Source organism: Drosophila mojavensis, unplaced genomic scaffold (genome assembly GCF_018153725.1).
Source record: "Drosophila mojavensis isolate 15081-1352.22 unplaced genomic scaffold, ASM1815372v1 contig_80, whole genome shotgun sequence".
NCBI classification, from domain to species: Eukaryota; Metazoa; Arthropoda; class Insecta; order Diptera; family Drosophilidae; genus Drosophila; species Drosophila mojavensis.
Window position 1 is genome coordinate 9,927,281 of NW_025318906.1, and position 27,912 is coordinate 9,955,192.

At 38.5% G+C, this 27,912-nt stretch overlaps 4 protein-coding genes across 5 annotated transcripts; 3 read left to right on the top strand and 1 right to left on the bottom strand.

The window, feature by feature from the left end:
* Nucleotides 1-185: 185 nt before the first annotated feature.
* Nucleotides 186-27,561, bottom strand: LOC6579319 (locomotion-related protein Hikaru genki). 2 transcript variants are annotated; one of them, XM_002005179.4, is made up of 9 exons: nt 26,833-27,561; nt 9,117-10,238; nt 6,610-6,834; nt 6,023-6,120; nt 5,414-5,488; nt 3,715-4,051; nt 3,139-3,627; nt 1,733-1,915; nt 186-1,354 (listed from the first exon to the last, which is right to left on the bottom strand). In XM_002005179.4, exons 1-9 carry the CDS (start codon nt 26,981-26,983, stop codon nt 1,128-1,130), a joined length of 2,907 nt encoding a protein of 968 aa, XP_002005215.1. In that variant the 5' UTR covers nt 26,984-27,561; the 3' UTR covers nt 186-1,127. The 2 variants fall into 2 exon arrangements, with proteins under 2 accessions (XP_002005215.1, XP_015019075.1); XM_015163589.3 differs by lacking the exon at nt 5,414-5,488.
* LOC6579320 (cytochrome P450 4p1) lies at nt 12,416-14,608 on the top strand. The gene is made up of 8 exons (XM_015163590.3): nt 12,416-12,708; nt 12,775-12,975; nt 13,041-13,122; nt 13,184-13,284; nt 13,350-13,620; nt 13,679-13,899; nt 13,958-14,272; nt 14,332-14,608. Exons 1-8 carry the CDS (start codon nt 12,507-12,509, stop codon nt 14,490-14,492), a joined length of 1,554 nt encoding a protein of 517 aa, XP_015019076.1. The 5' UTR covers nt 12,416-12,506; the 3' UTR covers nt 14,493-14,608.
* On the top strand, nt 15,376-17,582 carry LOC6579322 (cytochrome P450 4p1-like). The gene is made up of 8 exons (XM_032730676.2): nt 15,376-15,634; nt 15,694-15,894; nt 15,959-16,040; nt 16,161-16,261; nt 16,323-16,593; nt 16,651-16,871; nt 16,930-17,244; nt 17,301-17,582. Exons 1-8 carry the CDS (start codon nt 15,433-15,435, stop codon nt 17,462-17,464), a joined length of 1,557 nt encoding a protein of 518 aa, XP_032586567.2. The 5' UTR covers nt 15,376-15,432; the 3' UTR covers nt 17,465-17,582.
* Nucleotides 18,533-23,372, top strand: LOC116803672. Its single transcript, XM_044010535.1, has 16 exons — nt 18,533-18,798; nt 18,897-19,097; nt 19,161-19,242; nt 19,305-19,405; nt 19,462-19,732; nt 19,811-20,031; nt 20,091-20,405; nt 20,483-20,640; nt 21,191-21,464; nt 21,520-21,720; nt 21,780-21,861; nt 21,936-22,036; nt 22,093-22,363; nt 22,421-22,641; nt 22,708-23,022; nt 23,085-23,372. Exons 1-16 carry the CDS (start codon nt 18,597-18,599, stop codon nt 23,243-23,245), a joined length of 3,177 nt encoding a protein of 1,058 aa, XP_043866470.1. The 5' UTR covers nt 18,533-18,596; the 3' UTR covers nt 23,246-23,372.
* Nucleotides 27,562-27,912: the final 351 nt, after the last annotated feature.

The window sequence follows — 27,912 nt, forward strand, 5'->3', positions numbered from 1 at the left end:
TTTCCTTTGCACACATTTGGCGCATTAACCAAAAATTACGTTTCTGCGTTTGCTGGCGGATATTAAAGCCAAGTTAGAAGTGCGGCATGCCTGAGCAGAGCAGAGTAGAGCAGCTGCAGCTGCTGCGTAGATGAGTCGAGTCGAGGCTGGAAACAATTATAAACGTATTGAGAGAGAATTCGGGATTGCACTTTATACATATATAATTCATATGAGTTTTATTTAAAAGTTAGTTTCCTCACTTTGCAATTTCTTACAGACTCGTACAATACAGATCTCTTTATATATACATATAGTCATACATAGACTATATATATCTTTGCTTACTTCTTCGCTTTCAATATTGGGCATGTGATTGCGCCTAGCTAACTAACCAATCAATCAATCAATCCATCAATCAACTTGTATATATCATTGAGCTTTACATCGGTTTATAGATATAGATATATATATATGTATATCAGCTCTATGTGTATATATAGTTCAATGTGTTTATAAGAAGATTAACTTTGTATTCCGTTGTTAAATCTGGAATATTTTTAATTAACTGTTGATTATAGATATTTTATCTTTTTTTTTCTTTTTTTTTTTCTCATTTGATAATGTAAAATTGAAGCATAAAATTTTGGAATATTATTTATAAAGTTTTCGTTAGCAAATAAAGAAAGAAATTGATAAGTTTGTATATCTTATTTTTTTTTAACATTTAACGTTCATATTTATGTTACATATTTCATATAGTTGTGTTGCTCAGGTTTCTCTTTCTTCGTCTTCTGCTTGTCATTAAAATCATTTCTAAGAACTTCTCTTCAGTGGAATTTTATTGAGAATTTACTTAAGTGGGCCTTAGCAGAGCTAAAACATATATCAGATAGCGAGTGATGTCAAAGTGAAAAAGTTCAATTCAATTGGAGCCAATGAGAAAGAAAATCGATTCGTAATTATGTTAATTAATTTTGATACCTTGCACTAACTTTAATCTAAATATCACTCGGGTTTTATTTTTTGGTTTTTGGTTTGAATTTTTTGTTATTTGGCTTTTCAGTTGTTTCGACCACAGATTCTACAGACTAAAATTTGTAGCTCCCATTGCCGGGGCGTCGTTGTCCAGCTGGTATTCGATTGAGCTACACTTCCTCGTAGCTGCGACACTTGGGCAACGGGCCGGACCATTTGCCGTCGGGCTGACATTTTGGCCGCTCGGGCGGCCCCGTGGTGTGATCCTCGTTCGTCTGTATCTGTATGAAGCCGGGCCGGCACTGCACGCTCAGATAATCGCCCGCATCGTAGTTGAACTTGAGTGGAGCAATCAGGCCGTTGGGCGGATCGCCCGGATAGGGGCATTGCGATTTGCCTGAGCGAGATCGGAGATTGGAGATTGGAGATCGTAGATCGTTGATCGTAGTGCGGAGATCGAAGATCGAAGCGTATTGGATGCATGGATGATCAATTCGTTTTGGGCATTTAGTTAATTGTGGGGATGATGGTTCGTACATGGAATGAATCGTGAATCGGTATATCGGTTGTTGGTTTTGCGTGATCGGTGATCGGTTTATCGATTAGTTGGTTAACGGTGATCGTGGTATCGATTGGTATCGTTATACAGCGGAAATACAACACAAGTAACATTAATTCATTTGATTTGTGAGTGGTGGCCCACTTTTTGGAAGAGTACGCAAGGTATCGCAGCGTATCTGTGCATTTAATTGGCATTTATCAGTTGTCTACTTACAAAATGGTGGCGAGTGCGACCAGAACCCGTTCTCCGTGCATATGATGCTCGACTCGCCGACCAGAGTGTGGCCATCGTTGCAGCTGAATGTGACCAAAGCACCAACGGTCAAACGCCTCTGGCTCAAGCTGGTGCCCCCAATTCGTCCATTTAGCGGCGCCACTGGCATCACGCACTGAATGACTGCAAGAGAAACAGAAATAAATAAACGAATGAAAGGACAAATGACAAATGACAAATGAAAAGAAATGAATTATTTATTGGACGAATGAAAGTGTAAAACAAACAGAATTCACCGAACAAGGATAATCCATTATGGAGGTGATGACAAATTAATAAAAACAAATGAAATTTACAAGAAAAACATCCATGTTAAGCAATGAAGTAAGATGGCAAATGAAATGTTGAAAAATATTAATGAATATTAAATATTAATGTGCTGACAGGCAGAGCTGAATGGCTGAAAAATTACGAAGGACTGATGTATGAAATATTTATGAACTCATTTCAAAGAACTCATATATGGAATATTTATGAAATAAACTCATAAATATTTAAGAGGAAGGCATTAATTATTTAAAAGGCAATAATGTATCGTGATAAATAATATATAGGTTGATAGATATTGATCGATATCATACACTAGGGCAACGAAATATATAAAGAATATGACTTGACAAAAAGAAAAACACTGGAGTTCTGCTATACAGGTTAGCTTACAAAGGAATATATAGAAATTTGTAAAAAATCTATTCCAGTAATAAATCATTCTGTACAGAACTATCCCAGCAATATATCATAAGGAAGATATACTAGCTTTGCACAATAAATGTGAGAGATTTTGTTTTCTGCCATACATAGAAAGTCTGTCTATAGAGAAGGTCTGCTTGAAACTCTAACTAAAAAGATATATGAAAAATAGTGTTTATAACGATTTGCCGGAATTTCAATAGGCATAAATATATTATATTACATAATATTTAGATCGTCTGAGAGGAGACTTAAAAATAGATAAAATTTTAATTCTGTTCAGAGTTTGCTGATTTAGAGCTAATATTTGATAAGTCAGCGTCTAGACTCCAGTTTCAAAAGATGCCCAGTATTTATATCCATAAAAGACTTAAGAAAGTCCTTATTAGCTACAGCAAAGCAGGAGTTCATACTGAGAGCTAAGTAAAATTATGTAAACATAAAAATAATTAGAGTACTCAATAGTCATAAAGAAAAGTCGATTAATATTTTATACCACTGGAGTATTCACACAAATGAATTCTTATTCATAATGAAATGCCTTGGGGAAAATATAAAAAAGTTTCCTTTAGACTCATTCTCTATTCACTTTCCTCACTACTTTTAGCATAAAACAGATGACCTCAATTGGCCAACAATTGGGCAATCAGACTTACCTTTGCAGCGTGGCACTGGGCCACTCCAGACGCCCGTCGGCTCACAGTCGAGAAGCGCCGGTCCGGTCAGCTTGAAGCCCCATTGGCATTTGAACACCGCCCGCCCCCATGCCGATGTATTGAGTTCAATGAGACTGAGATGGGGATCGTCGAGCACGAGACGTGGACATTGAATGGGATGGCATGTTGGCGACGGCGATGACCAATTGCCTGAGGCCAGGCAGGTGGCATTCCAGGCGCCATCCAGCCGAAAGCCCTCGGGGCACTCATAGTGCGCTCGCTGGCCCAATTTATTGCCCTCGAGCCGTAGCCTGAGCGGCGCCATCGGCTCGGTCAGCTGCGGGCACGTCGAAGTGGCCACCACCACGGCAATGCTGTTCGTCAAACCGCGCGGCGAAGTGCACGTAAATGTGCCCGAATCATTGTTCTCGATGCTCTTGATGCTCAGCCGATAGCGCACGGCCTTCTCCTCGCCAGCCGGAGACCAGCCTGCAAATCGAAAAGTAGAAGAAGAAGAAGATGAAGAAGAATCACCCACGCTCTCTCGTATTACAGCAAAACTTCCAGTCAACGCACCCGTATTATACTGCATATACCAGCTGGTCCAGCTCCACTCGGGAGTGCCACGCACACGCGGATACATGCAGTCCATTTGGACGGTGCTGTGCGGCGGCACGGCCATTACGCCGGATGGCTCGAACGAGTGCGATCCATTGAAGATTTTGATGCGTATGGAGGGTGCACTGTCCTCCGAGTAGTTGGTCAAGATGGTGGTGGGCACACAGCTGGGCATCCGTGGTGCCCAGAGTCCGTTCGAGCAGAGCACACGGGATTCACCCAGCAGTTTATAGATGCCCAGCTCCTGGCAGCGGGCCTGCAGTGAATGGCCATGGGGCAGATCCCAGCCGACGTTCTGCAGTAGTTTCAATGTGTACAATGTGATGTGGGACAGCGGGCGTGACACGTGATTCGTGCGATGTGCGATGTCGTGACACGTTAGGCGAACAGCAGGCAGAGATTCAGGCATTTGAAATGAAGCGAATGTATTTTTGATTTTTTTGATATTACGTGCAGTGCAGTAGACAGACAGAGAGAGAGAGAGAGAGAAAGAGAGAACGAGAGAGAAGAGTATAAAAAAATGTTCTGTTTAGATTTATATACAAGCTGTTAACACTAGTTAGAGGCGCACTCTCTATGGACGTGGGCGTGGCTTGGGCGTGCTGGCGTGCAATTTCCATAGTGTTCTCTTGTTGCTGTCTGTAAATGTATATTGGGTTTTAGCTCTGTGTGTGTGTGTGGGTGTGTGACTCTGTGTGTGTGTGCGCCCAATGGTCAATGCTAAAGCCGTGCATACAAAAATATTTTCTCATTGTCAAAAACCATAAATAGCACCCACTACTTGGGGCAGACACTACTTGGCGTGGATGTGTACGTGTGTGTGTATTGTACGAAGCCTGTAAGGGAGTCGTACTGAGAATCGTACTGAGAGAAAAGCATGTTGTTAGGCTATTACACTGCTTTGAGAGTTAAGTGGGGCCTGTTTCTGTATAAAAATCTCTTCAAAGTGGCATAGAAACTAATTTTTCGCCAAACTCTCCGATATACAAATATCTCCATTCAGTATATTTCCAATCTCTTTAATCAATTTTGTGTCAATTGTTTTCTTTTTTACTTCCATCATCACTAAATTCCTTCTATACCTAAACTTATCCAAGAACCGGTGGATAAGTAGAATATCTAAAGATCCTTAGCTTTCTCATCAATTATTAAAATTTTAGCTAAATAGCATATTTATTCCATTATTTATATATATATATATATATATATATATATATATATATATATATATATATATATATATTAAATAATATTATGGTAATATATACTATTTACTATATTAATAAATTTATATGTATTTTTTTTATATAATTATTTTTTTTTTTTTTTTTTTTTTACAAAATTAATATACACAATCTTGGTAATGCCTTAAGCAATAGCTTCAAAAAACTACCAAAAGTCTGTCATGGGAATCATTAACACCTAATATAATATCCATCCTTCAGTTACGCAATGCTAGGCAAAAAATTTCTTGGTCCAAGACTCAGCTCTGCAGTACAGTAAAAGTATTTGTGTTTATGTTTGTATTTGTATGTATGTGTGTGTCACAACTCTACATATGTGAGCAAGTTATGCATAGATACGGATACGAGGTAAACGTAGACAAAGTAGACGAAGAGGTAGACGAGACGACGCAACGTCAAGGATGGCCACTCACAATTTCTGTGTTTGAGACAAGTGTCGATTTGGATAAGCGGGTCTTACGCCAGCCGCGATTTGGTGGTATCGGTGTCTGCAAGAGAGAGAGATCAAAGAGTACCAAAAATACAGAGTCTTGTGGCTGCACATTGCAGATGCGGATGCAGGATGCAAAGTTCGTTTAAATATATATATTATTTTTCTTATATTTTTTGTTTCTAGGATGACGCTGGGCAAATTGTTGTTTGTGCGGCTGATATCGATACAAGAGATGATTGAGAAATTGAGCGAGACAGAGACGTATATATTAAGATATATAGAGAGACAGAGAGAGAGAGAGACAGTGAGAGAGAGCGATATATTTAAACAGAGAGAGAGAGCGAGAGAAGAGAGAGGCTGTGTGACAGAGACAGTCGATATTGAGTTGGACTCACATTTGGCTATGCCAAGGCCGTTGCCTTCACTAGCTTGGATGGAGTAACTGCGGCGTGTATTGTATGTGTGCTGTGTGTGCATGTGTGTGTGTGTGTGTGTGGGTGTATGTCTGAGTGTGTGTCTGTGTGTGCTGTGTATTTTGGTGCTTTAGCTCCTGGCACGGCTGACGGCTTTGCAGGCTGTCATCACTTACCACGGAGATGTTGCGATAGCTGAGCAGCAGATGAGGCGGAATGCGATTGACATGGCAGCTCTTGTACAGTGGCTGAAACTTCACGTTGCCGTTGTCATCTACAGATAAAGATGTCACAGAGATCAGCATTGTAATGCACAGTTATGCGGCATATAAACTACACTCAGAGAAATGTGCATTCGGAATGGAACTCAGATCGATTTCAATTTAAAAGAGCGATCAATAATGTTAATAATGATAATAATAATGATATATGTAATAATAATGATTATTTTATTCAGAATGGATATTTCACATTTTGAGCAATGCTTTTCTCTGAGTGTAGCTACATAGCTGCACATAGACAAATAGATATAGAATTAGAGATGTTGAAATGAAACAACTTGGATTGTTGCTGGTGCTGTTACATATATATATATTTTTTTTTTTTGCGGTGTGCTGATTGTGTTGTCTTTATTATACGAGTCTCTACTGTAATGACATGTTACGTATTTGTATTGCTATTGCTATAATTAACATTCCATTGTGTGCGTGTGTGCTGTGTAATATGTGTGCATATGTGTGTATCGAGGGGGCATCTCACTTACCCTCCTCATTGGTGGCGCACAGTGGCCCCACCCACTTGCCCTTGACACAGCGTATCTTGCATAGACGTCGATCGCCCATCGGTCCAATTTCACCTGGGAAGCGAATCTCAGATACCTCGGTAAACTGTTGCAATATATCAATCTCCTCGTCCTCCTCCTCGTCCTCGTCAAACTCCGACTCGTCTGGGTGCATGGGCGGAAAGCCGGTCTCCTCGTCATAGATACCTAAATTGGGGTGAAATCGGAACAGAACAGGTGAGGGCGTTATGAAATGGGCAAATGTAAAATGCTAAGAAACGGGATACAGTGGGGAGGTACTTGACAAAGAGATAGATAGAGAGATAGAGAGAGGGGAGTAGAGAGAGAGAGCAAGTAGAGCAAGCATTTAATGAGCTGTTGTTGTGACCGATATGAGCAAACGTAAAGCGACAGGTGAATGAGTGAATGCGAACATGAAAGAGCATTGAATGCTCAACGAGTCAACGAGTTTATAGACAGCCCCCACACGCCTCTACATACATCTAAGCGGCACCCTTACACCACTCGCTATTATCAGATGCCAAGAGCTTTCAATGGCTGAAGTGGCCAAGCCTTTAGAAAAGGCTAAGAAGCAGCAGAAGTAGCGAGAGGAGCAGTTGGAGCTGGGGCATCCACATCTTAAGCACACACACATTAAACCGCACGAAACGTGCGAGCTTCAATGGCCCAACTTAAGGCTGTTAGATATGCATTAAAAGCGCCGAGAAAATGAAGAGTGTGGGCTATGTGGACGCCAAATCCGAATACGGAGTGGAGCCAGCGCTTGGGGTGGACAGGCCACTTAACAGGATACAACTTCATTTCTGAACGAGGCGTCAAAAAATAAAAAAAGGAAAAGGAATAAGTGGAAGTGAAAAGGCAAAAGATAACATGAAAGATAATATTATGCCGTGCAGGCTGTCGGCGACCCAAGTACACAAGCAGAAACCAGAAGTCCCCAGTCGTAAGCCTCCAGCCCCAAGCACCTAGCCCAAACCTCAGTTCCAAGTGGCCGAACTAATAGAAAAAACGCAAACGGACAAAGGCAGCTGAATCAAAGTAAACAAAGGGACAGCATAAAGCAGCCGAAAAAAGGAAGGAAAGAAAAAAACAAGGGAAAAGGAAAGAGATAAAGGTAGATGAAACACAAAGAAAGTATAACTCATGAGATTTTCATACCCTAGAATTAAATAGACATATGAATAATAGATGTGCAGATCAAAATTTAATATTTTTTAAGAGCTGAATATAATATAAAATTTTACCAAAATTATAAAAAGAAAGTCATTTACTTTTGTTTATTTTTATTTTTCAATTAAATGAATAGCTATATAAAAGTGGAAGTATTTAAAAAAAAATTAATAACTACAATATTGTCATAAATATACGATTAATAAATTAGTAACTAATTTAAAAGATCTCCATTTTTTGTTGAAAGCAAAAATATATGAGAAAAAAGTCTAGACAATATTTCAATATATCAGTTGAAAGAAGTCAAATAATATTAGAAAAGTAGAGAAAATATGGACTAAAGTAATGTAATTTTTATGATTTGATAGAGCAGGAGTGACCTCAGGTAGATATCTCACAAAAAAAAAAGAAAAAAAGAAAGATTTACGGTCAAAAGTTAAATATGTGTTAAACGATCGATAAGATTTGCTTCAGCTAATAAAATTTTTATTAGTTAATGGTACATATATGCTGATTAAGACTTCTTTAAAATGAATGGTCAAGTGTATGAGCTAAAAAAAAATTTAATAAATCATTGAGCTAGCAGTACCAAAATACGTAAAGCTTAAACATAGCTTCATCTTTGATCTCTTCTAGGCCCATATCTACCATACCATCAATCAAATGGGCCTTAAAAACTCGTATACCCTATGCAGGCGCATAAAAAAGGCTAACAAATAAAGGATAACCCCTCGTAAGCAAATCCACAAGCTGGAACCAACGCAGATGACAAGGCTAACCACGATAAAGAATGAATTCTTTTTTATTCTCCTGGACACAGAGCGAGAGAGACAGAAAGAGAGAGGGAGAAAGGAAAGAGTGTGCAAGAGAAGAAAGAGGCAGTGGGGGATATAGAGACAGAGACGAGTAAATGGTGCGATGCCAGCATGAAGCATGTTAATGAGCTGAGCGTGAGAGCGAACTGAGGCGATTTATGGCTGACTCCGTGCGGAGGAGTCGCCCGTTGGGGCGACTCTGCGATTAGCTTTTTAACGATTTTATGTGTTATGTGGGCTCTGTATTCATATTGCTGTGTACTCCACTCTCAACACTCCAGGTGTATGTGTGTGTGTGTCTCTGTGTCTGTGTGTGTGTGTGTTGGTGTTGGTGTTGATGTGGCTTAGCATAACACAGACGGACAGACAGACAACGAGACAGCGACAGCGGCTTTCAATTCAATTCAATTTTCATGGGCACTGTGGCATTGCCAGTGTCTGGCGTCTATGCAAATGCTTTGCTTTTGCAAGCATTTTCCTTACCCTTGTCCTTGCGACTGGTGGTCTTTGAACTGGAATCGCCACCACCTTTCGGACGGCTCAGTGCACCCGTGGTCTTGCCCGACTTGCGCTTTACACGTTGCAGGGCCACTGCTGCACTGCTCGACTGATTGCCATGATTTATCATCATATCCAACTCCAGTTGCCCGGCATCGCCTTTGGCATCGATGCTGCGGCGCCAACGCGATTCCATGTCACGCTGGTCGAGCTCTGCAGCGTGACTGTCACCGCGTCGGCGATGGTGCTCCTGCTTTGGCTCCAGCTCCAGCTCCTGCTGCTGCTCCTGCTCCTGCTCGTGGTCCAGCTCCTGCAGGTGCTGCTCCTGCTGTTGCTTCTCTGCTTCCGCCTGCTGTTTGGCTGCCTCTGCCTGTTTGGCTTTAAGCCTCTCCAACAACTTGATGCACTTCTCGCTGCTGCCATCGGCCATGCACTTGGCCAGCCTTGCCTTCTGCTTCAGCTTGCGCAGCTTGGCGCGCAGCTGGAGATTGGGCTCACGCGATTTGAGTATGTCCGCAATGTGCACGTAATAGACATCCCCGTCGGCGGCCAATTTGCTGCCCGCCCAGCGATCTGTGTCCGGCGAGGCCTCCGCATCGTGCAGGATGGCATGGCGCTTATAACGACTGCCCCGCCCACGTGCCGACTGTCCGTTCTCATTCTCCAGGCGACGACGACGACCGGAACCGGAGCGTCGCTTCTTGCCCTGCTTACGATTTGTGTTCATTCGCTTGTAGGCCCCATCCTCCAGCTCAGTGCCGTGCAGCTCATCCGCTTCATCCTCCAAATCGTGGTCATCCACTAGACTGGCTGCCGCATCGCCAGCATGCAGCTCATCATGATGCGAATGATGCGGCTGCTGCTGTTGATGATGATACGGCTGATGTTGCTCATCGTCACCAAAGTCCACCGAATACGGATTCACAATGGCCGCATGATTCTCTTTGGCCGTATGCAGCTTATCCACAAATTCGACATCGGCTGTGGTAAAGTCCTCCGGTAGATAGACCTGCGTTGTCTCAAACTTCGCATACGGCTGCTCAGTTGTCATTTCCGGTTTGAAAATGGTGAAGCGCACATCCGGCGCCCGGCAGCCCGGCGATGCATCTGCAAACAGCAAAAGAAACCGAGATACAGATTCAGTAAGTGAGTAAGATAGAGAGAGAGAGAGAGAGAAAGAGAGAGAGAGAGAGAGAGAAGGAGATATAGAAAGAGTTAGAGAATGGCATTGAGTAGCTGAACTTTTGCCATAAATATTTCATATATGATCTAATTTAATAACTTGGCAACTTTGACTGACTTTGAAGTGCAATCGAAATTGCAAATTTCCAATATGCATTGGCATTTGGCATTTCCGCATAGCATAGCACACACACACTCAGACACACATATACATATATACGCACACATTCGCACAAGTTTCAATTTGCAATTGAGCAAAGTCATGCAAGCATTTTCCGTCCGAGCTGCAGCTTCATTTTCCATTTCACCATTTTATAGTCAGACTTAAAGGTTCGGCCAACTGTGCTCGTTGCGCTCAAGTTTTTCTCTTTTGAAACATATTTTGTGTATCCTAAACTTATGTAAGAATTTATATAACAAATATAGGGATAGTCGCATATTGTAAAACTTTTCTTACAAATGTTTACAAATCCCAGAAATTTTTTATTTTCTATTATAGTTGATCTTGTTAACTTCTTAATTTTCTTAATATTCCATATAAACCATAATACATTATAATCTATGTATATACAATATGTATATCTGAATGCCATCCTTTAGCCCAATTCAACATCAACTGTCTGATTCATGGTTCTTTCTCGGAAGTTTTCATACAAACTACATATAATAAATACATACATACTCATACATACATACATACTCTATTTAACATATATTTCATATATACATATTATATTATATTATTGTTCCGCATATCCAACAGAACTGGGTCAACTGGCAATGTAAAAGCGGCTAAATTACATTGCCCGCTTTTAATTTATGTAATTCAATTGCCAATTAGCCAAAAGCCAAATGCAAACACAAAAAGCAACTGCAAATGCAAAAGCAAATGTTTCTCAAAGTGCGAACACTTAAATGCAACTCATTTAATTAGAGCAGCTTGAAACGTTGTTAACAATATTTTGCTAACACAATTTGTGCTACAAATGAACTAGAGAAGCACTTGGTTAGCTATACAGTTATGTAATAGATATACATATATATATATATACATACAAATACAGCTGTTTAGTGGCTATACAGACAGACATTGGGAAACCAAATAAATGCCACGACCAACAGAAAAAGTTATCAATAAGTATACATATCCAGTTAATAAATGCATGTATATAAATTCGTCAAAACAATATCTGGGAAAGCTTGTTAAGGCTGCTCAAATCGAATAATACCCTAAATTGGAGAATGTAAACAATAAAAGAGATCTATGATGACTTTGGGTTTTACAAGATATGTTAGTATGCACACATAACTCTAATTTGTTATCGATTAAAGTCAATTTCATAGAAATGTAGAAAACTATCGATATTTGAAAATAACTAGTGATAAGGCGAGTAAATTTTATTTACGTGAATTATATTTCATAAATCTCTTATATTATTGTCTAGAAGTCTAGGTTTACAACTCTTAGAACTTGCAAACAGTCATGAGTATTCAACTTTTCTTCTTTCGCTAAATCATGATATAAATCGTCAATGAACATATTCACACTTAACGGTTAAAAAAAACCTGTTCATTCACCATGAGAGTTCAATGCGATAACAATATATGCGAAAAAGAGATGAAAACTATGATTAAGTTTCAGAGAGTGTTATGCAGTAATTATTTAAAAATCACAATATGTAATTATACATACAACAAATATACTACACATTAAATGTTTGATATACAGTCAAGTCTCGATAATTCGTACCCCGCTAAATCGAAAATAACGATCAACGGAAAAGAAATCTATCTCCTTGAAAGAAATGCGTTCTCAATAATTCTCGATAGTTTGAAAATCGAAAAAAAAACTTATCCCCTTGCTATTTCGTAATATCGTGATTCTACTGTACTACAAATAGTCATATTGCTAATATATTCAATAATAATAAAAGTAATTGTGATGCAATCAATTCAATAGTTTTTATAGTGTCAAGCAATAATTATATGCTTAGTTCTCCCAAATACGAATAAAGGCAGAGGCAGAGAGCACAAACTTGAACACTGCATATTATTATTATCTAAATTGCGACTCAGACAATATTTTATTGCGCTGGGTCTGAGCATGCTATTTAAGGTAGTGTAGAGTGGTTTTTATACTCAATGCTTGTCGTTTGCTTGGCGAAATAGAACGTATTTTCCGACGGCTTCGAAATGGCTTTGGCTTTGCTGTTGTTAATCGGGCTGGCCACGCTTATCTTCTGGCTATATAGACTAAATAAGGAATACTATGTGCTGGCTTTCTTTGCCAAGCGAGTGCGTACTAAGGATGGACGACCCGTGGACAGTATAGCTCCTACAATTAAAGGACGCACTATATTTGGAAATTCATTCGACCTGTTTGGCTTGGAGGATGGTTAGTTATAATTCCCAAAATCAAATATATCCAAGGGAATAACGTATATATATTTGTTCTATACAGTTGAAATTTTTACTCAACGGCACAATCGCGCTGTGAAAATGGGCTGCAGCTTCTTGGAATATGTAAAGGGTTTGGCTGTTTACAATGTGATCGATGCGGACACCTTTGAAACAATACTGAACAATAAAGATTTGATAACCAAGGGAATTGTATACGATTTTGTGCACTCGGTACTTCGATTAGGTCTGCTGACATCCACAGGTGAATAACACAATGCCACAAAATTTGAACTAAACTAAATTCTGATTAAATAATACTAACATCAGGTCAGAAATGGCACTCAAATCGCAAATTGCTCACACCGACCTTTCACTTTAATATACTAGGTCAGTTTATTGAGGTTTTCAAGTAAGTTCATCTAAATGCAAAGAAAATTCAATTTTATCTTGATTTTCATTTGTTATCTTAGAGCTGAGAGTTTGAAATTCGCGCAGCAATTCGAAGGCAATGCGGAGAGTACCGTTTCTCTAACTGAACTCATACCCAGATTCACTCTCAACAGCATTTGTGGTGAGTTTGATAAGCTAAATGTACTGTACTATTTCAACAAATATGACTGAAATATTTACTTGCAGAGACAGCCATGGGCATCAAGCTGGACGACATGGCTGCTAAGGGAGATCGTTATCGAGAGAACTTCGGCATGATCGAGAACAGATTTATAAAACGAATGGGCAATCCTCTTTTTTGGAACGATACCATCTATAATTTATTCGGACCCAGCGACGAAAAGATATTTTTAAAGGAAATCCACGACTTCTCTAGTGAAATTGTAGCCAAGCGCCGAGAACTATTCGCACAGGAGATTAAGGATAAGAAAGGATCTGGCCCAGAAGAGGATGATATGTGAGTTGAAATCATTGAGAATTAATTTTCTGTGAAATACTAATATCATTTATTTCAGTTATATAAAAAAGAAACAACGATTTGCTATGCTGGATACTCTTATCATGGCAGAAAAGGATGGATTAATCAATCATGAGGGCATTTGCGAGCAGGTGGATACCCTTATGTTCGCAGGTTTTGATACCACCTCTATTGCTATTATATTTGGGCTAATGAACATGGGCATATATCAGGATCAACAGGAGCTGTGCTATCAGGAGATTTGCGAGCATATAGCTGGTAATTAAATGCGAGTTTTCTATCAATCGAAATCGTTTTCCATCGTTCGGAATTTCAGATGACTTTAGTAATCTGGACGCTAATCAGCTGTCGAAACTGAAGTATTTGGAATGTTTTATAAAAGAATCGATGCGCCTTTATCCATCTGCCCCCTCTGTTAGTCGACAAACAGCGAAGAATACTGAGCTGTCAAATGGTCTGATTTTACCCCCTCGTGCTCAAATCGTATTGAACATTTATGAGCTGCATCGCAATCCTAAATACTGGAGCTCTCCGCTAGAATTTCAGCCCGAACGCTTTCTGCCCGAGAACAGCAAAGGCCGTCATACCTATGCCTATGTGCCCTTCAGTGCGGGCCAACGCAATTGCATAGGTAAGTTGAAATCTATTTATATATGTGACTATGACTTAATTCATCTCTATGTTTCGTAGGTCAAAAGTATGCGATGCTCGAGATAAAGACCATAATGTGCGTTGTACTTAAAAAATTCAGAATTTTACCTATTGTCAAGCCCCAGGATTTAGTTTTCTGTTCGGGTATTACAATGGGATGCAAAACTAATGTTAAAGTCAAACTGGTCAAACGTAGTTAGACATCCAATCAAATTTATGTATTATGGATAGGTATCAATTGAGAATCTATAACTGAGACTAATACCTTGTTTATGATGAGTAAAAAAAAAAATAAAAAAAAATTAAAATTAAAATAAACTAATATCAGTAAGTAAACCATAAAAAATTCATTTTTTTATTTTTAATTTTTTTAATTTAATCATTTATTTCTCTTTCTTTTGTATTACAAATATCATATCGTATATATATATTTTTGTATAATAATTTACACAAGTTAATGAATAACAAAATATTATATAAATAAAAAAAAAATAACAAATGTTTGTAAAATACTTTTGTACAATTATTTCTGCGCTCCATAGCAACAATCAATACTTGTGTCTAATCATAGCTGATTTATTGATGTTATAGAGTGTTATCAATATCTTGAATAAGTACGATTAAAATATCTTCACCTATAGAGCCAATAAATACACTATTAAATCTAATTTCTTAAAAATTATATATTTTAATAAAACTTGTATATTTTAGTTAGATTTAAATAAAAAATTCTAAAAATTTTCAAACTATAATGTCTTTTATGTTTTGGCTTTCAATTTTTGCGAAATCATGATGAGAATCATCAATAAAATTCTATATATATATATACTCATGCTGACAAGTAAAAAACAAATTAAATGCCGGCTCACCATGAGCATTCAATTTGCTTTTATAGTTGCGAAGAGAGAACAAGTTATTTGACATCAATTAAACGCTGTGCTCTTTACCAAATAAACAAACCGGCAGCAGTCTAATTTCTCTCAGTCTCTCTCTCTCTTATATTATATCGCCACAAGGTTGAATACATAGAAATGATATTAGAAGTCTTTATATGGTATTTAAGCTGGCGTAATGCGCATTGTTCAAACAATATTCGTCGCTGATTGAGAGAAATAGAACGTTCTATTCGACGGCTCTGACATGGCTTTGTGTTTGCTGCTGTTGATCGGACTGGGGACGCTTATCTTTTGGCTATATAGGCTTAATAAGGAATACTATGTGCTGGCTTTCTTCGCCAAGCGAGTGCGTACTAAGGATGGACGACCCGTGGAGAGTATAGCTCCGTTATCTAAGGGGAATACAATTTTTGGCAATTCTTTCGACTTGTATGGCATGGATGACGGTCAGTAAATTGAATGATATCCATCGGAACAATTTATTTACCGTGCATTTTCCCATCAGTTCAAGTTTTTGATGAAGTGCACGATCGCGCTAAGCAAATTGGTTGCAGTTACTTGGAATATGTAATGGGCACATCTGTGTACAATGTATTCGATGCGGAGAACTTTGAAGCCATTGTGAACGATAAAGAACTATTGACAAAGGGTATTGTGTACGATTTTATGCAACCAGCTCTACGATTGGGCCTGTTGACATCATCAGGTTAGTTACACAATGCCACACAATATAGACTACATTGTATTCAGATTAAACATATTCATTTCAGGCCAAAAATGGCATTCACGACGCAAATTGCTTACACCCACCTTTCACTTTAATATATTGGAGCAATTTAATGAGGTTTTCAAGTAAGTTCAACTAAATGTTAAGCAAACTATATGTGATTTTAATTTAAATTACATAAAAATTCAATTGAAATTTAATTTTATTCTCTTTTATTTTAATTTTTATTTTTATTGAATTTTTAGAGCTGAGAGCTTGAAATTCGTGCAACGATTCGAGGGCAATGCAGAGACTACCATCTCTCTAAGCGAACTCATACCCAGATTTACTCTCAACAGCATTTGTGGTAAGCTTGTTCAGCTGATTACTTTCTGTACCGCTTACTCAATTCATATACACAAAAACAGAGACAGCCATGGGCATCAAGCTGGATGATATGGCTGCCAAGGGAGATCGATATCGAGAGAACTTCGGCATGATCGAGAAGAGATTTATAAAACGAGCAGGAAATCCCTTCTTTTGGAATAATACCATCTATAATTTATTCGGACCCAGTGACGAAAAGAAATTTTTAAAGGAAATCCATGATTTCTCTAGCGAAATTATTGCCAAGCGCCGAGAACTATTCGCACAGGAGATTAAGGATAAGAAAGGCTCAGACCTAGAAGAGGAAGATATGTGAGCTAAGATTCATTCATTCATTTGCTGTGAAATGCTAATATCTTTATTTTTCAGTTATATAAAAAAGAAACAACGATTTGCTATGCTGGATACTCTTATCATGGCAGAAAAGGATGGATTAATCGATCATGAGGGCATTTGCGAACAGGTGGATACCCTTATGTTCGCAGGTTTTGATACCACCTCTATTGCTATTATATTTGGGCTAATGAACATGGGCATATATCAGGATCAACAGGAGCTGTGCTATCAGGAGATTTGCGAGCATATAGCTGGTAATTTAATATGACTTATCTATCAATCGTACTCGTTTTCCATCATTCGATCTTCCAGATGACTTTAGTAATTTGGACGTTAATCAACTGTCGAAACTGAAGTATTTGGAATGTTTTATTAAGGAAACGATGCGGCTATATCCATCAGCACCCTCTATTAGTCGACAAACAACAAAGGATACAGAACTTGCCAATGGTCTGATTTTACCAGCTAATGCGCAAATCGTATTGAACATGTATGAGTTGCATCGCAATCCCAAATACTGGAGCTCTCCTGAGGAGTTCCAGCCCGAACGTTTTCTGCCTGAGAACAGCAAAGACCGTCATACCTATGCCTACATGCCCTTCAGTGCTGGACAACGCAATTGCATAGGTACGTATTATTGGATTAAACATGTGAATCTGTCTTAGCTCAATTTGTGTTTCTAGGTCAAAAGTATGCGATTCTGGAGATAAAAACATTCATGACCGTTATAATTAAGAGATTTAAGATTATGCCTGTCTTCGATCCCAAGGATTTGCGTTTAAGTTTGGGTATCACATTGGGCTTCAAAAATAATATTACAGTCAAACTAATCAAGCGTAATGCCTAAAAGTTGAAATCCATATTATAAAAAACTTGTATTGATCATCGAATTGGCTTAGTAGATTATAAATTCAGTTATAAGGTTTTGTTTGTGATAACAGAAAATAAAAAGATTTTACTGATTACCTAAAGTATACACACACATTTTATAGGTAATGGAATATCTGTTCTGTTTATTGAATCATATGTTCGATAAGGTATTTGTTTGTTTACTTATCTGTAGTCGCTCTTCAAAAGAGATCAGAGAATTTAATTTCATGCTCTCTTAATTCTCTTCTATTATTCTCTTTTAATATTGAGGCATTCTAAATTTAGCAGCAAGCTATTAACCTTGAACTTGAAATCATAAATTATATGAAATTTGTTCACGGGTGTGCTGGTTTGGCGAAAAGCTATGCAACAGATGGCTGCCGGCTTGGCGGACCTTAAATGCTTATAAAGTCTTAGTTCTAGGCTATATTCTAATCGGGCAAGAATTTTATAATATTTTTTTTTTTTTAATTATATCGATTTTTTGATTTAAATATTTTTTAATAATGTTGTTTTATTGTTCCAAACTAATATTTTATTTCAAAATATTTTAATATTTTATAGAAACAGTAAATATATATGAATATATCATACATATTGTATCATTCGTCTAAATCACCTAATCATGATGACTAGACTGATTTTAAGTCTAAGAACTAATGTCTAACCATGATAAGACAAACCAACAGCCATTCTATAAAAGAGTTATTTTTAGCGCAGACTGCTTATACATATTTATACTTTACACTTCTAGTAGCTAGTTTATATTTTAACATGTATAATTGCTGTCACCAAACAACTGCAATCCAATATAATTAGTTTTGCTGATAGAATCCGGTTGTGATCGTCCCGCCTTGTAAACACACCGACCTATATAATATATTACTACATATCTAGTATAATATAGAGTCTAGCGGCGTCTCACTGAACGCCGGCAACTCACTCAAACAAATACAAATATAATCTTATGAGTTTTTTTTTTTTTCTTTTTTTTGTACAAAGATAATGTTCAGCGTCCAATCAACCGTTTTTAATAATTTGTAGTTCTAGTTCAGTCAGTAATTCACGCTTGTTGAGAGAGGTTATACGCGTTGTTCAACTGCTTTGCAATGGGTCTAGGTTTGCTGTTGTTGATCGGATTAGGTACGCTTATCTTCTGGTTATATAGACTCAATAAGGAATACTATGTGCTGGCCTTCTTTGCTAAGCGAGTACGCACGAAGGATGGACGACCCGTAGAATATATAGCTCCGGTAGCTGAGGGACGCACTATATTCGGAAACTCTTTCGACTTGATTGGCCGAAATGAGGGTAAGCAAAATATTCTTCTAATAGTCTACTCAGTCAATTATATGTCTCACTCTCTCTCTCTCTCCCTCTCTCTCTCTCGCTCTCTCGCTCTCTCGCAGCTGAGGTGTTTTTTGATATGCGCAATAGAACCAAGAAAATGTGTCGCAGCTATATAGAATATGCCATGGGCACTTCCATATTTTGTATCATCGATGCGGACAACTTGGAAGCCGTGTTAAATGATCAGAACCTGATAACCAAGGGTATGGTGTATGAATTCTTGCAACCGGCGTTACACACTGGCCTGTTGACATCAACAGGTAGGCGATATACAGTTAATCATAGTATTGCGCTTGGTTAAACATAAACATAAACAATTTTAGGTCAGAAATGGCACTCAAGACGCAAGATGCTTACGCCCACATTTCACTTCAATATCTTGGGACAATTTGCAGAGATTTTCAAGTAGATTTCATGATTTTATCTATAAAACTTAGTATTGATATCTATTTCTATTTTGCATATAGAGGCGAGAGTTTGAAATTCGTGCAGCAATTTGAGGGAAAGGACGAGGTCTCTATCTCCCTAAGTGAGCTTATACCAAGGTTCACTCTCAACAGTATTTGTGGTAAGTTCGTTAAGCTGAATGTTTACTGTAGTTTATCAATTCATATTCACCCACAGAGACAGCCATGGGCATCAAGCTGGATGACATGGCAGCCAAGGGGGATCGCTATCGCCACAGCTTCAGCATGATTGAAAAGATATTTATAAGGCGATTCAGCAATCCAATTTATTGGAGCGATACTTTGTATGAACTGTTCGGCTCCAAGGAGGACAAACGCTTCTTACAGGATGTTCATGATTTCTCTAGTGAAATTATAGCCAAGCGCAGATTACTTTTGGCACAAGAGGTAAAGGAAAGGGGAAGCAGCCAAGCGGCAGACGATGATATGTAAGTAAAAGCGATAACATTATTTGCTCTATTTGTATACAAGATGATTTTCTTTATTTTTATTTAATCAAAATTTAGTTATATTAACAAGAAACAACGCTTTGCCATGCTGGATACACTAATCTTTGCTGAAAAGGATGGCCTAATTGATCATGCGGGAATTTGCGAGGAGGTGGATACGCTCATGTTTGAGGGCTTTGATACCACTTCCATTGGCTTGATATTTGGACTTATGAACATGGGCTTATACCAAGATAAGCAGGAACTGTGCTATCAGGAGATAAGCGAACACATTGCTGGTAAGACTTGTCTGACGAGCATTATAATCAGTTGTTAACCCATATGTTTTCCATACCAGATGACTTTAGTAACTTGGACCTTAATCAGGTCTCTAAACTAAAGTATTTGGAGTGCTTCGTTAAGGAGACGATGCGACTGTTTCCCTCGGTGCCAATTATGAGCCGTAAGACTCTAAAGGAAACTGAACTGGCTAATGGTCTGATACTGCCGCCAGGAGCGCAGATTGTTATGCATATCTTTGATGTACATCGCAATCCCAAATACTGGAGCTCACCTGAGGAGTTCCAGCCCGAACGTTTTTTCCCCGAGAACAGCAGAGATCGTCATACCTATGCCTATATACCTTTCAGTGCGGGTCAACGCAATTGCATAGGTAAATTTAATTGAATGATGAATATATAAAATGAATATATTAGCTAATTATTATTCATACATCTTTCCTTCCCATAGGTCAAAAGTTTGCCCTGCTCGAGATGAAAACACTGCTCATCGTAATACTCAAAAAGTTCATTGTCTTACCTCTGGTTGATCCCAAAGATATCGTTTTTCACACGGGCATCACATTGCGTTGCAAAAATGATATTCGAGTGAAACTAGTGAGACGTAGTTAGCTTTTTTAGCTATTAAGTAAGTGTAAATTTGCTTTGTCATTACGCTGATATTTTAAGGTGTTTTTGTTGTGAATGAGATATAATGTACTGTAAACTTTAACTGTATTAAATGTATTGTTTCAATTTTATTTTTGTCTTGTTTATCTATTCTGGGAGCGAAGTTCAAAGTTCTATAAGAAATATTAATAATATATGATTGAGCTAAACTCAATCATGATGATCGATTTGCTGCTCAATTTTTGAATATATTAACAAAACAGTGGAAATTCTAATTATATAGTAATTTAAATTTAAATCTATTAAATTTCGCAAGGGGAACATGTTTTGGTCCACTACCCACCCAAACGCCCATACTACCTAGAATATTTCTACTTTGTCTAGACAGAACCAGACCAGTTTTGCTTACACGCCGTATAACTATGCATACACTAAACTACTTACTAACTACTTTAACTTTATAGAGTCTCTCTTATATTCCCGACAACAGATAAGATAATATCCAGCGTTCGGCTGGAGAGAGAGTTTTATGTAATAAATTGACGGGATTTTTACGAGCTTGTTTCAGTCAGAGCTGAGCGCTTGTACGGAGAAGTTATACGCATTGCTTAACCGCCTTACAATGAGTTTGGGTCTGCTACTGCTGATCGGCCTGGGCACGCTCATCTTCTGGCTATATAGACTTAATAAGGAGTACTATGTGCTAGCCTTCTTTGCCAAGCGAGTGCGAACTAAAGATGCACGACCTCTGGAGAGTATAGCACCGATAGCTGAAGGACGAACAATATTTGGAAACTCTTTCGATTTGTATGGCAGAAATGATGGTGAGCACAAATCTACCCAAACAAATCAAAACCGTTATTTAAGCCTCATTCTTAGCTGAGGTATTCACCGATCTGCGTGCAAAAATCAAGAAAATCGGTCGCAGCTATATAGAATATGCCATGGGCAGAGCCAAGTTCTGCATAATTGATGCAGAGAATTTCGATAACATATTGAATGATCAGAATATGATATCCAAAGGACTCGGATACCAATTTTTGCATCCCTTTCTACGCACGGGTCTATTAACCTCAACTGGTGAGTGGAGCACAGTTGGTATAAAGTACAATTGTTCAGTTATCTCTTCCGCGATTCAGGTCAGAAGTGGCACTCAAGGCGCAAGATGCTTACGCCCACATTTCACTTCAATATTTTAAGCCAATTTGTAGAAATTTTCAAGTAAGTCTAATAAATTGAAAAAATAGTGGTTTTATACCATTTTCCATTTGTTGTAATTGAAATAATCTTTATAGAGCTGAAAGTTTTAAATTCGTGAAGCAATTTGAGGAAAAGGACGAGGTCTCTATCTCCCTAAGTGAGCTTATACCAAGGTTCACTCTCAATAGTATTTGTGGTAAGTTTGTTAAACTGAATGCTTACTGTACTTTATCTGTTAATATTCACCCACAGAGACAGCCATGGGCATCAAGCTGGATGACATGGCGGGCAAGGGGGATCGCTATCGCGAAAACTTCACCATGATCGAAAAGAGATTTATCAGCCGCATAAGCAATCCCATATATTGGAATGATACCATTTATCGCCTTTTTGGAGCCAGCAAGGACAAGCAATTCTTAGAGGAAGTCCATGGTTTCTCTAGTGAAATTATAGCCAAGCGTCGAAAACTTTTGGCAGAAGAAATTAAAGAAAAGAAAAATAATCAAGAAGGAGTTGATGACATGTAAGTGAAACTTTATCAACTATCACGGTTGATATATATTTCTAATAATAATTCTAGTTATATCAACAAGAAACAACGCTTTGCCATGCTGGACACTCTGATCTTTGCGGAAAAGGATGGCTTGATTGATCACGTGGGAATTTGCGAGGAGGTGGATACACTCATGTTTGAGGGCTTTGATACCACTTCCATTGGCTTGATATTTGGACTTATGAACATGTCATTATATCAAGATAAGCAGGAGCTGTGCTATCAGGAGATAAGCGAACACATTGCTGGTAAAAGATGTCTAAACAGCTTTATTTTCAATCATTATCCTATAAACAATATCTTTATTATCGTAGATGATTTCAATAACTTGGACCTTAATCAGCTATCCAAACTAAAGTATTTGGAGTGCTTTATTAAGGAGACGATGCGACTGTTTCCCTCGGTACCCGTTATGAGTCGCAAGGCAGTAAAGGAGACCGAACTGCCCAATGGTCTGATATTACCGCCGGGTGCCGTCACTATGCTGCATATCTATGAGCTGCATCGCAATCCCAAGTACTGGAGCTCACCTGAGGAGTTCCAGCCCGAACGCTTTCTGCCCGAGAACAGCAAAGACCGTCATACCTATGCCTTCATGCCCTTCAGTGCGGGCCAACGCAATTGCATAGGTAAGTTTGACTGCTATATATATGTGAATAGTTCTCATTTATTATTATATGCTGCTTCTCAGGTCAAAAGTATGCCATGCTCGAGATGAAGACACTGCTCATCGTAGTACTGAAGAAGTTTAAAGTTTTACCTCTCATTGATCCCAGGGATTTAGTTTTCCAGACTGGCATCACATTGCGTTGCAAAAATAATATTAAAGTCAAACTAGTTAAACGTGCTTAGGGCTAAACTCTTTACTTAATTCTAGCTTATTTTCTCCTTTATATTTTAGAATGGATTGGAATATAAATATTTATTGTTTCTAAATTCTTTAAAAAATGTACAATCTAATAAATTTCTTAAAGTCAAAGACTTGCTTAAGAGAAACTCTTAAAACTGCGCCCAGTCAACAGTCGTTGTTTGGTTTTGGGCTGATAATCGTTGGCAATGGGCCACTGTTGGCAACTGCAGCTGGGCCATGCACTTGCCCCGTCTGTCCCTTGCAGCTGCAGCTGTTCTATAAATCATTCATGCACAGCCAAGCAAAAGCAGTTTTCCCACAATGAACAAGTCTGGTTAGCTCTGGCTGGCTTTATGCAAAACACGCATACGACAGAGCCGAAAACTGAAGAAGACGAGATGCTGAACTGGAGCCAAGACGTTGCCAGGATTCGAGTCATCTTTATCTCTCAGTGCATGCATAGCACATGGCATAATATGCCAGGGACTGGGCAACTGCGAAATGGGAACTGAGAACTGGCGCACGACCAGCTCCTGGGGACTGTGCACCAGGAAGCTGTCTTGGGCGACTTTTTGTCATTTGCCTGCTGCGTTTCTTTTCATTTTTCGTTTTTCTTTTTTGCTGTTTTCATCTTCTTTTCTTGCAGTTGTCGCTTTTGATTTTGACAGTTCGTTACTCGGTTATACCATTTGCATGCATAATGCACAGGATAACAGCAGGCCAGTAGCAGGAATTGCAACTCGAACTCGAGCTCGAGCTTGAACTCGGCAGGCAGCCTTAGTGGCCAGGCAGCATGTGAGACCAGACCAGCTCGCCGCTATCAGTTCCCAGTTCCCAACTCGTGTCCTGCGGGCATGTAACACACATCAACATCAAAATCGTCATTATCAACATGATCATCAGCTAGTCATCTTCGTCATCAGCCGAGACACCAAAAATGCCATCAACTACAAGCGAAGAGGGAATTTTCTGCGGCATGCCGCACCGAAGATGCTGTAGAATGTTTTTTAGCTGGCAATTTAAAAGTTTGAAGTGCAGATAAAAAATAGTATTTTATGCAGTTTTGATAAAAATAAATAAGATATATATTGAGATCTGAAAAATCGACTTTAAAAATTATTCCTGTATAATAATTAATTTTAAAAATGTAAAAAAAATAATAATAATAATAATAATAAATATAAATATTTACGTTAAAAAAAAATTTTGTTCTTACAAACTTTTTTTTTAATTTTAAAAATGTAAAAAAAAAATAATAATAAATATAAATATTAAAATATTTACATTTTAAAAAAATTGTGTTCTTACAAACATTTTTTTTTTAATTTTTTTTTTTTTATAAATTTTAAAAATATTTTTTCAAGAATCTAAATAAATTTTTTAAATACGCCACAATTTATCTATGCTTCATTTAGACGGCCTTGAGATCTTGTTAAGGAATTTACCTAATGAAAGGCTAAATTAAAAATAAGAAAACTCATTCACTTCTGTTCATGCAACCCTTTGAGCCTTCATAACAAAATCGAGCAACCCCACAGTTAGAGCATAGAAATAGCTAAAAGATTTATGGCACATGCTTCAGCTTGATGCACAATTGTGCAGACTGAGCGACATTTTTAGTTGCCATTTGGCTTATTGCAGATTCCATCTAGCTTTTGCGTTCCCTTTGCTTTTCTACTCTCATTTCTAGTTTCAAAGAGGAAAAAAGCGATTTGAGCATTGCTATGGCTCTTCATGCAAATTAAATTCCGCAGTAGTGTGTGTGTGTGGCTCTGTTGGTATTGGTCTTGGTCAAATATTTTAGCTGGCGAAATGGAAAGTGCTTGCAACTGGCCAACAGCTGCCACCAAAATTGTTGGCTTCTACCCGCAACACCTGTGTCAACACGAATGCAAATCCACAAAAAGTGAAAAGTAACAGAAGAAAACTCAATTCAATTTCGATTGCACAAACTGCGCAATTTTTGATGAGAATCAACTGCGTCGCAGCTTTCGCCAATGAGATCATCAGCAGCGGCAGCAGGGAGAAAAATAATTGAAGAAAAAGGCCAATATTTATTGCTTAATGCGCATCTGCTTTTGCGTAACAAATTGCGTGTGACAGCAGCCGCAGCATTGAGCACTTTTCACAACCACTCAACTACCTCAATCCTGGCTGCTCCCAGCCACAGCAGACGACTCCACCCAACGCCCACCGTCCACCGCCCACCGCCCATCGCCAACCCACCCACATGCTATTAATATCTATTAAACAGCCCTCGATAGCTGCCATACTTCATTAAATGCTTTCATGCAATCATGCTACCTATTTTTTCACAGTGTCTCTCTCTGTGTGTGTGTTTGTGCCTGTATTGACTCTGATTGGGATTAAGGTTTGGCCAACAGGCCTCGTTTTGATTGCCTCTGTGCCCATAGCACTGACTGTGATTGGGGAGCTGGGCACCAGAGCTGGACGGGTAGACGCTCTGAACGTGAAATATTTCATTTGCTGCGAATTATTTGCTCGGCGCTCTGCCATTGCCGTTACCGTTGCCTTTGCTTTCCATTCGCTTTTGTTTTCGTGTAACTCCCTTAACTTTATTAAGTATCAGGTATTCACAATTATTCGATAACTTTGTAACAGAAATTCGCAATATGCGTGGCTTAAAAAAAGTTGTCGAATTGGTTATGAATATATCGAACAGTTTTCAATGGGTTTTACTGAAACTTGGCATATTAAAGAAGCAAGTTTTAAATGAGTTTCAGACGAAATATGATAAGAATTCCCTTAAAATTAATTGACATAGTCTTTAAACTTTGAACTAATATAGATTATATTGTATGATTTGGCAAACACGTGTTGATAAAAAATTCTTATCATATCTCTAGCTTAAAAACTTAATAGAAATTCAGTTTGTTAAGCTGTCTAGCACACAAAAAAAAAAAAAAAAAAAAAAAAAAAAACAACGATATTAAAAAAAAATTAAAAAATAAATAAAATACATAAAAAATATATAAATATTTATAAAAAAAAATAATATATGAATATATAAAACCAAAAAAATGGAAAATTTTAAATATGCCAAAAACCTATATTTTTTTTTTAAATAGATAGACTTTTAGTTTGACTTTTAAGTCAGTTTTAAGCTATGAATCTTAACTAAAATTATACTACAATTCTCATATCTTAACAAATTGAATAGAAATTGCAAAGAATCCAATTCTTATCTCTTGCTGCAATAAGTTCCCCAAGTTCTTGAAGTACATTCAGAGTTCGCTATAAACCAAAGTTAATTTCGTATATTGAATTTTGTTTTCCTCTCGCAATGCGTGTGCCTGTCTATGTGTGTGTGTGTGTATGTGCGTGATTATCGTTTTCGAGCACGAAAGTCATTTAACAAAGTGGCTGGCCACCCATCCCACTCTCACTCCCACTCCCACGCCTCACACAGCTTCAATAGCAGAGCCGGCGTCTGGCCGTATAGGCCCCAAAAATATTTTGTAGCAAAACGTGAAATATAAACCAAAAATGTATCGCTGCCAAATGAAGGTCAATATTTTTTTTATTTCTTTTCTCTCGTATGCTTTTTTTTTATATTCTTTAATCTCACCTGGCTCCGTTGTTGTACCGGTGGTTGTCTCCACAGCCGGCGGCTCAGTGTTGGCCTGACTCTGGCTTACTCTGTCGAGCATCAGCAGCAGCACGGTCAAGGATATTAAAGCCCAGAGTGGCTTATGGCGCATACGCTGCCAGTTCCACATGTTGGTCAAGCTCACCCAAATTGGTTAACTGTTTGTTTTAACTGTTTTCGAGCACTCACACACACACACTCACACACACGAATCAACGGGCTGACATTGAGCACTCGTAACCTGGGTTTGCAGCTATGTGACTGGCCTGGGGCAAGGATAATGTGTGAGAGACTTGTCTTGTTGCTTTTCAGTTTCTTGTTTGTTTTTGTTTTCGTGTTTTTGTTATTTGTTGTTGAGCCGTCTTTAAACCACTTTAAAGTTTTGTTGTTGTCGTCGCTCAATGCCACAGCAGCAACAACTGTGCTACGCTGCTTTGCCTCAACGACGACAACACTTCACACGCTGCCTTCACTGGGCGCTAAAATAGAAATCCACTTGCAGTAACACACACACACACACGCACTTAGACACATATATGTGCATATATATATATATATTTTTGGCAATTTGCCAAGTCAGTTTTTCACTTTTGTTTTCACTTTAGAGCTTAGTTTGCTTTTCCTTAAGGTATTCGGGGATTTTTCTTCTCTCTCTCTCTTGTGCTTCCACTTCCAACTGCTCGCAACTGTCGCTGCTGACAAAATGCGCTGCTGCTGCTGTGACGCGTCCTTTTATAGTCCTTGCTGGCAGCATCGTTAGATTCGACGCCGTTCACTCGTTCCTCCTTCGGCACTGAACGAAGCCGAAGTACACGAACGGCTCTACAGGATACGAACTGCAGCCTCTGCTGTCACGTGCATTTTGCCGGTAAATCGCGTGTTTTTGTTTTGATTTTACTTGTATGTGTTTTTGCAACAACTGATGATGCTCCTGCTGCTGCCTCTGCTGCTGCCACTGCTGCTTTCGCTTTCCTCTTGCCGCATTTTAGGCGCCAAGTATCTCCCTCTCTCTCTCTCTGTATGTGTGTGTGTGTGTGTTTGCCCTTGTAACTTGCACGT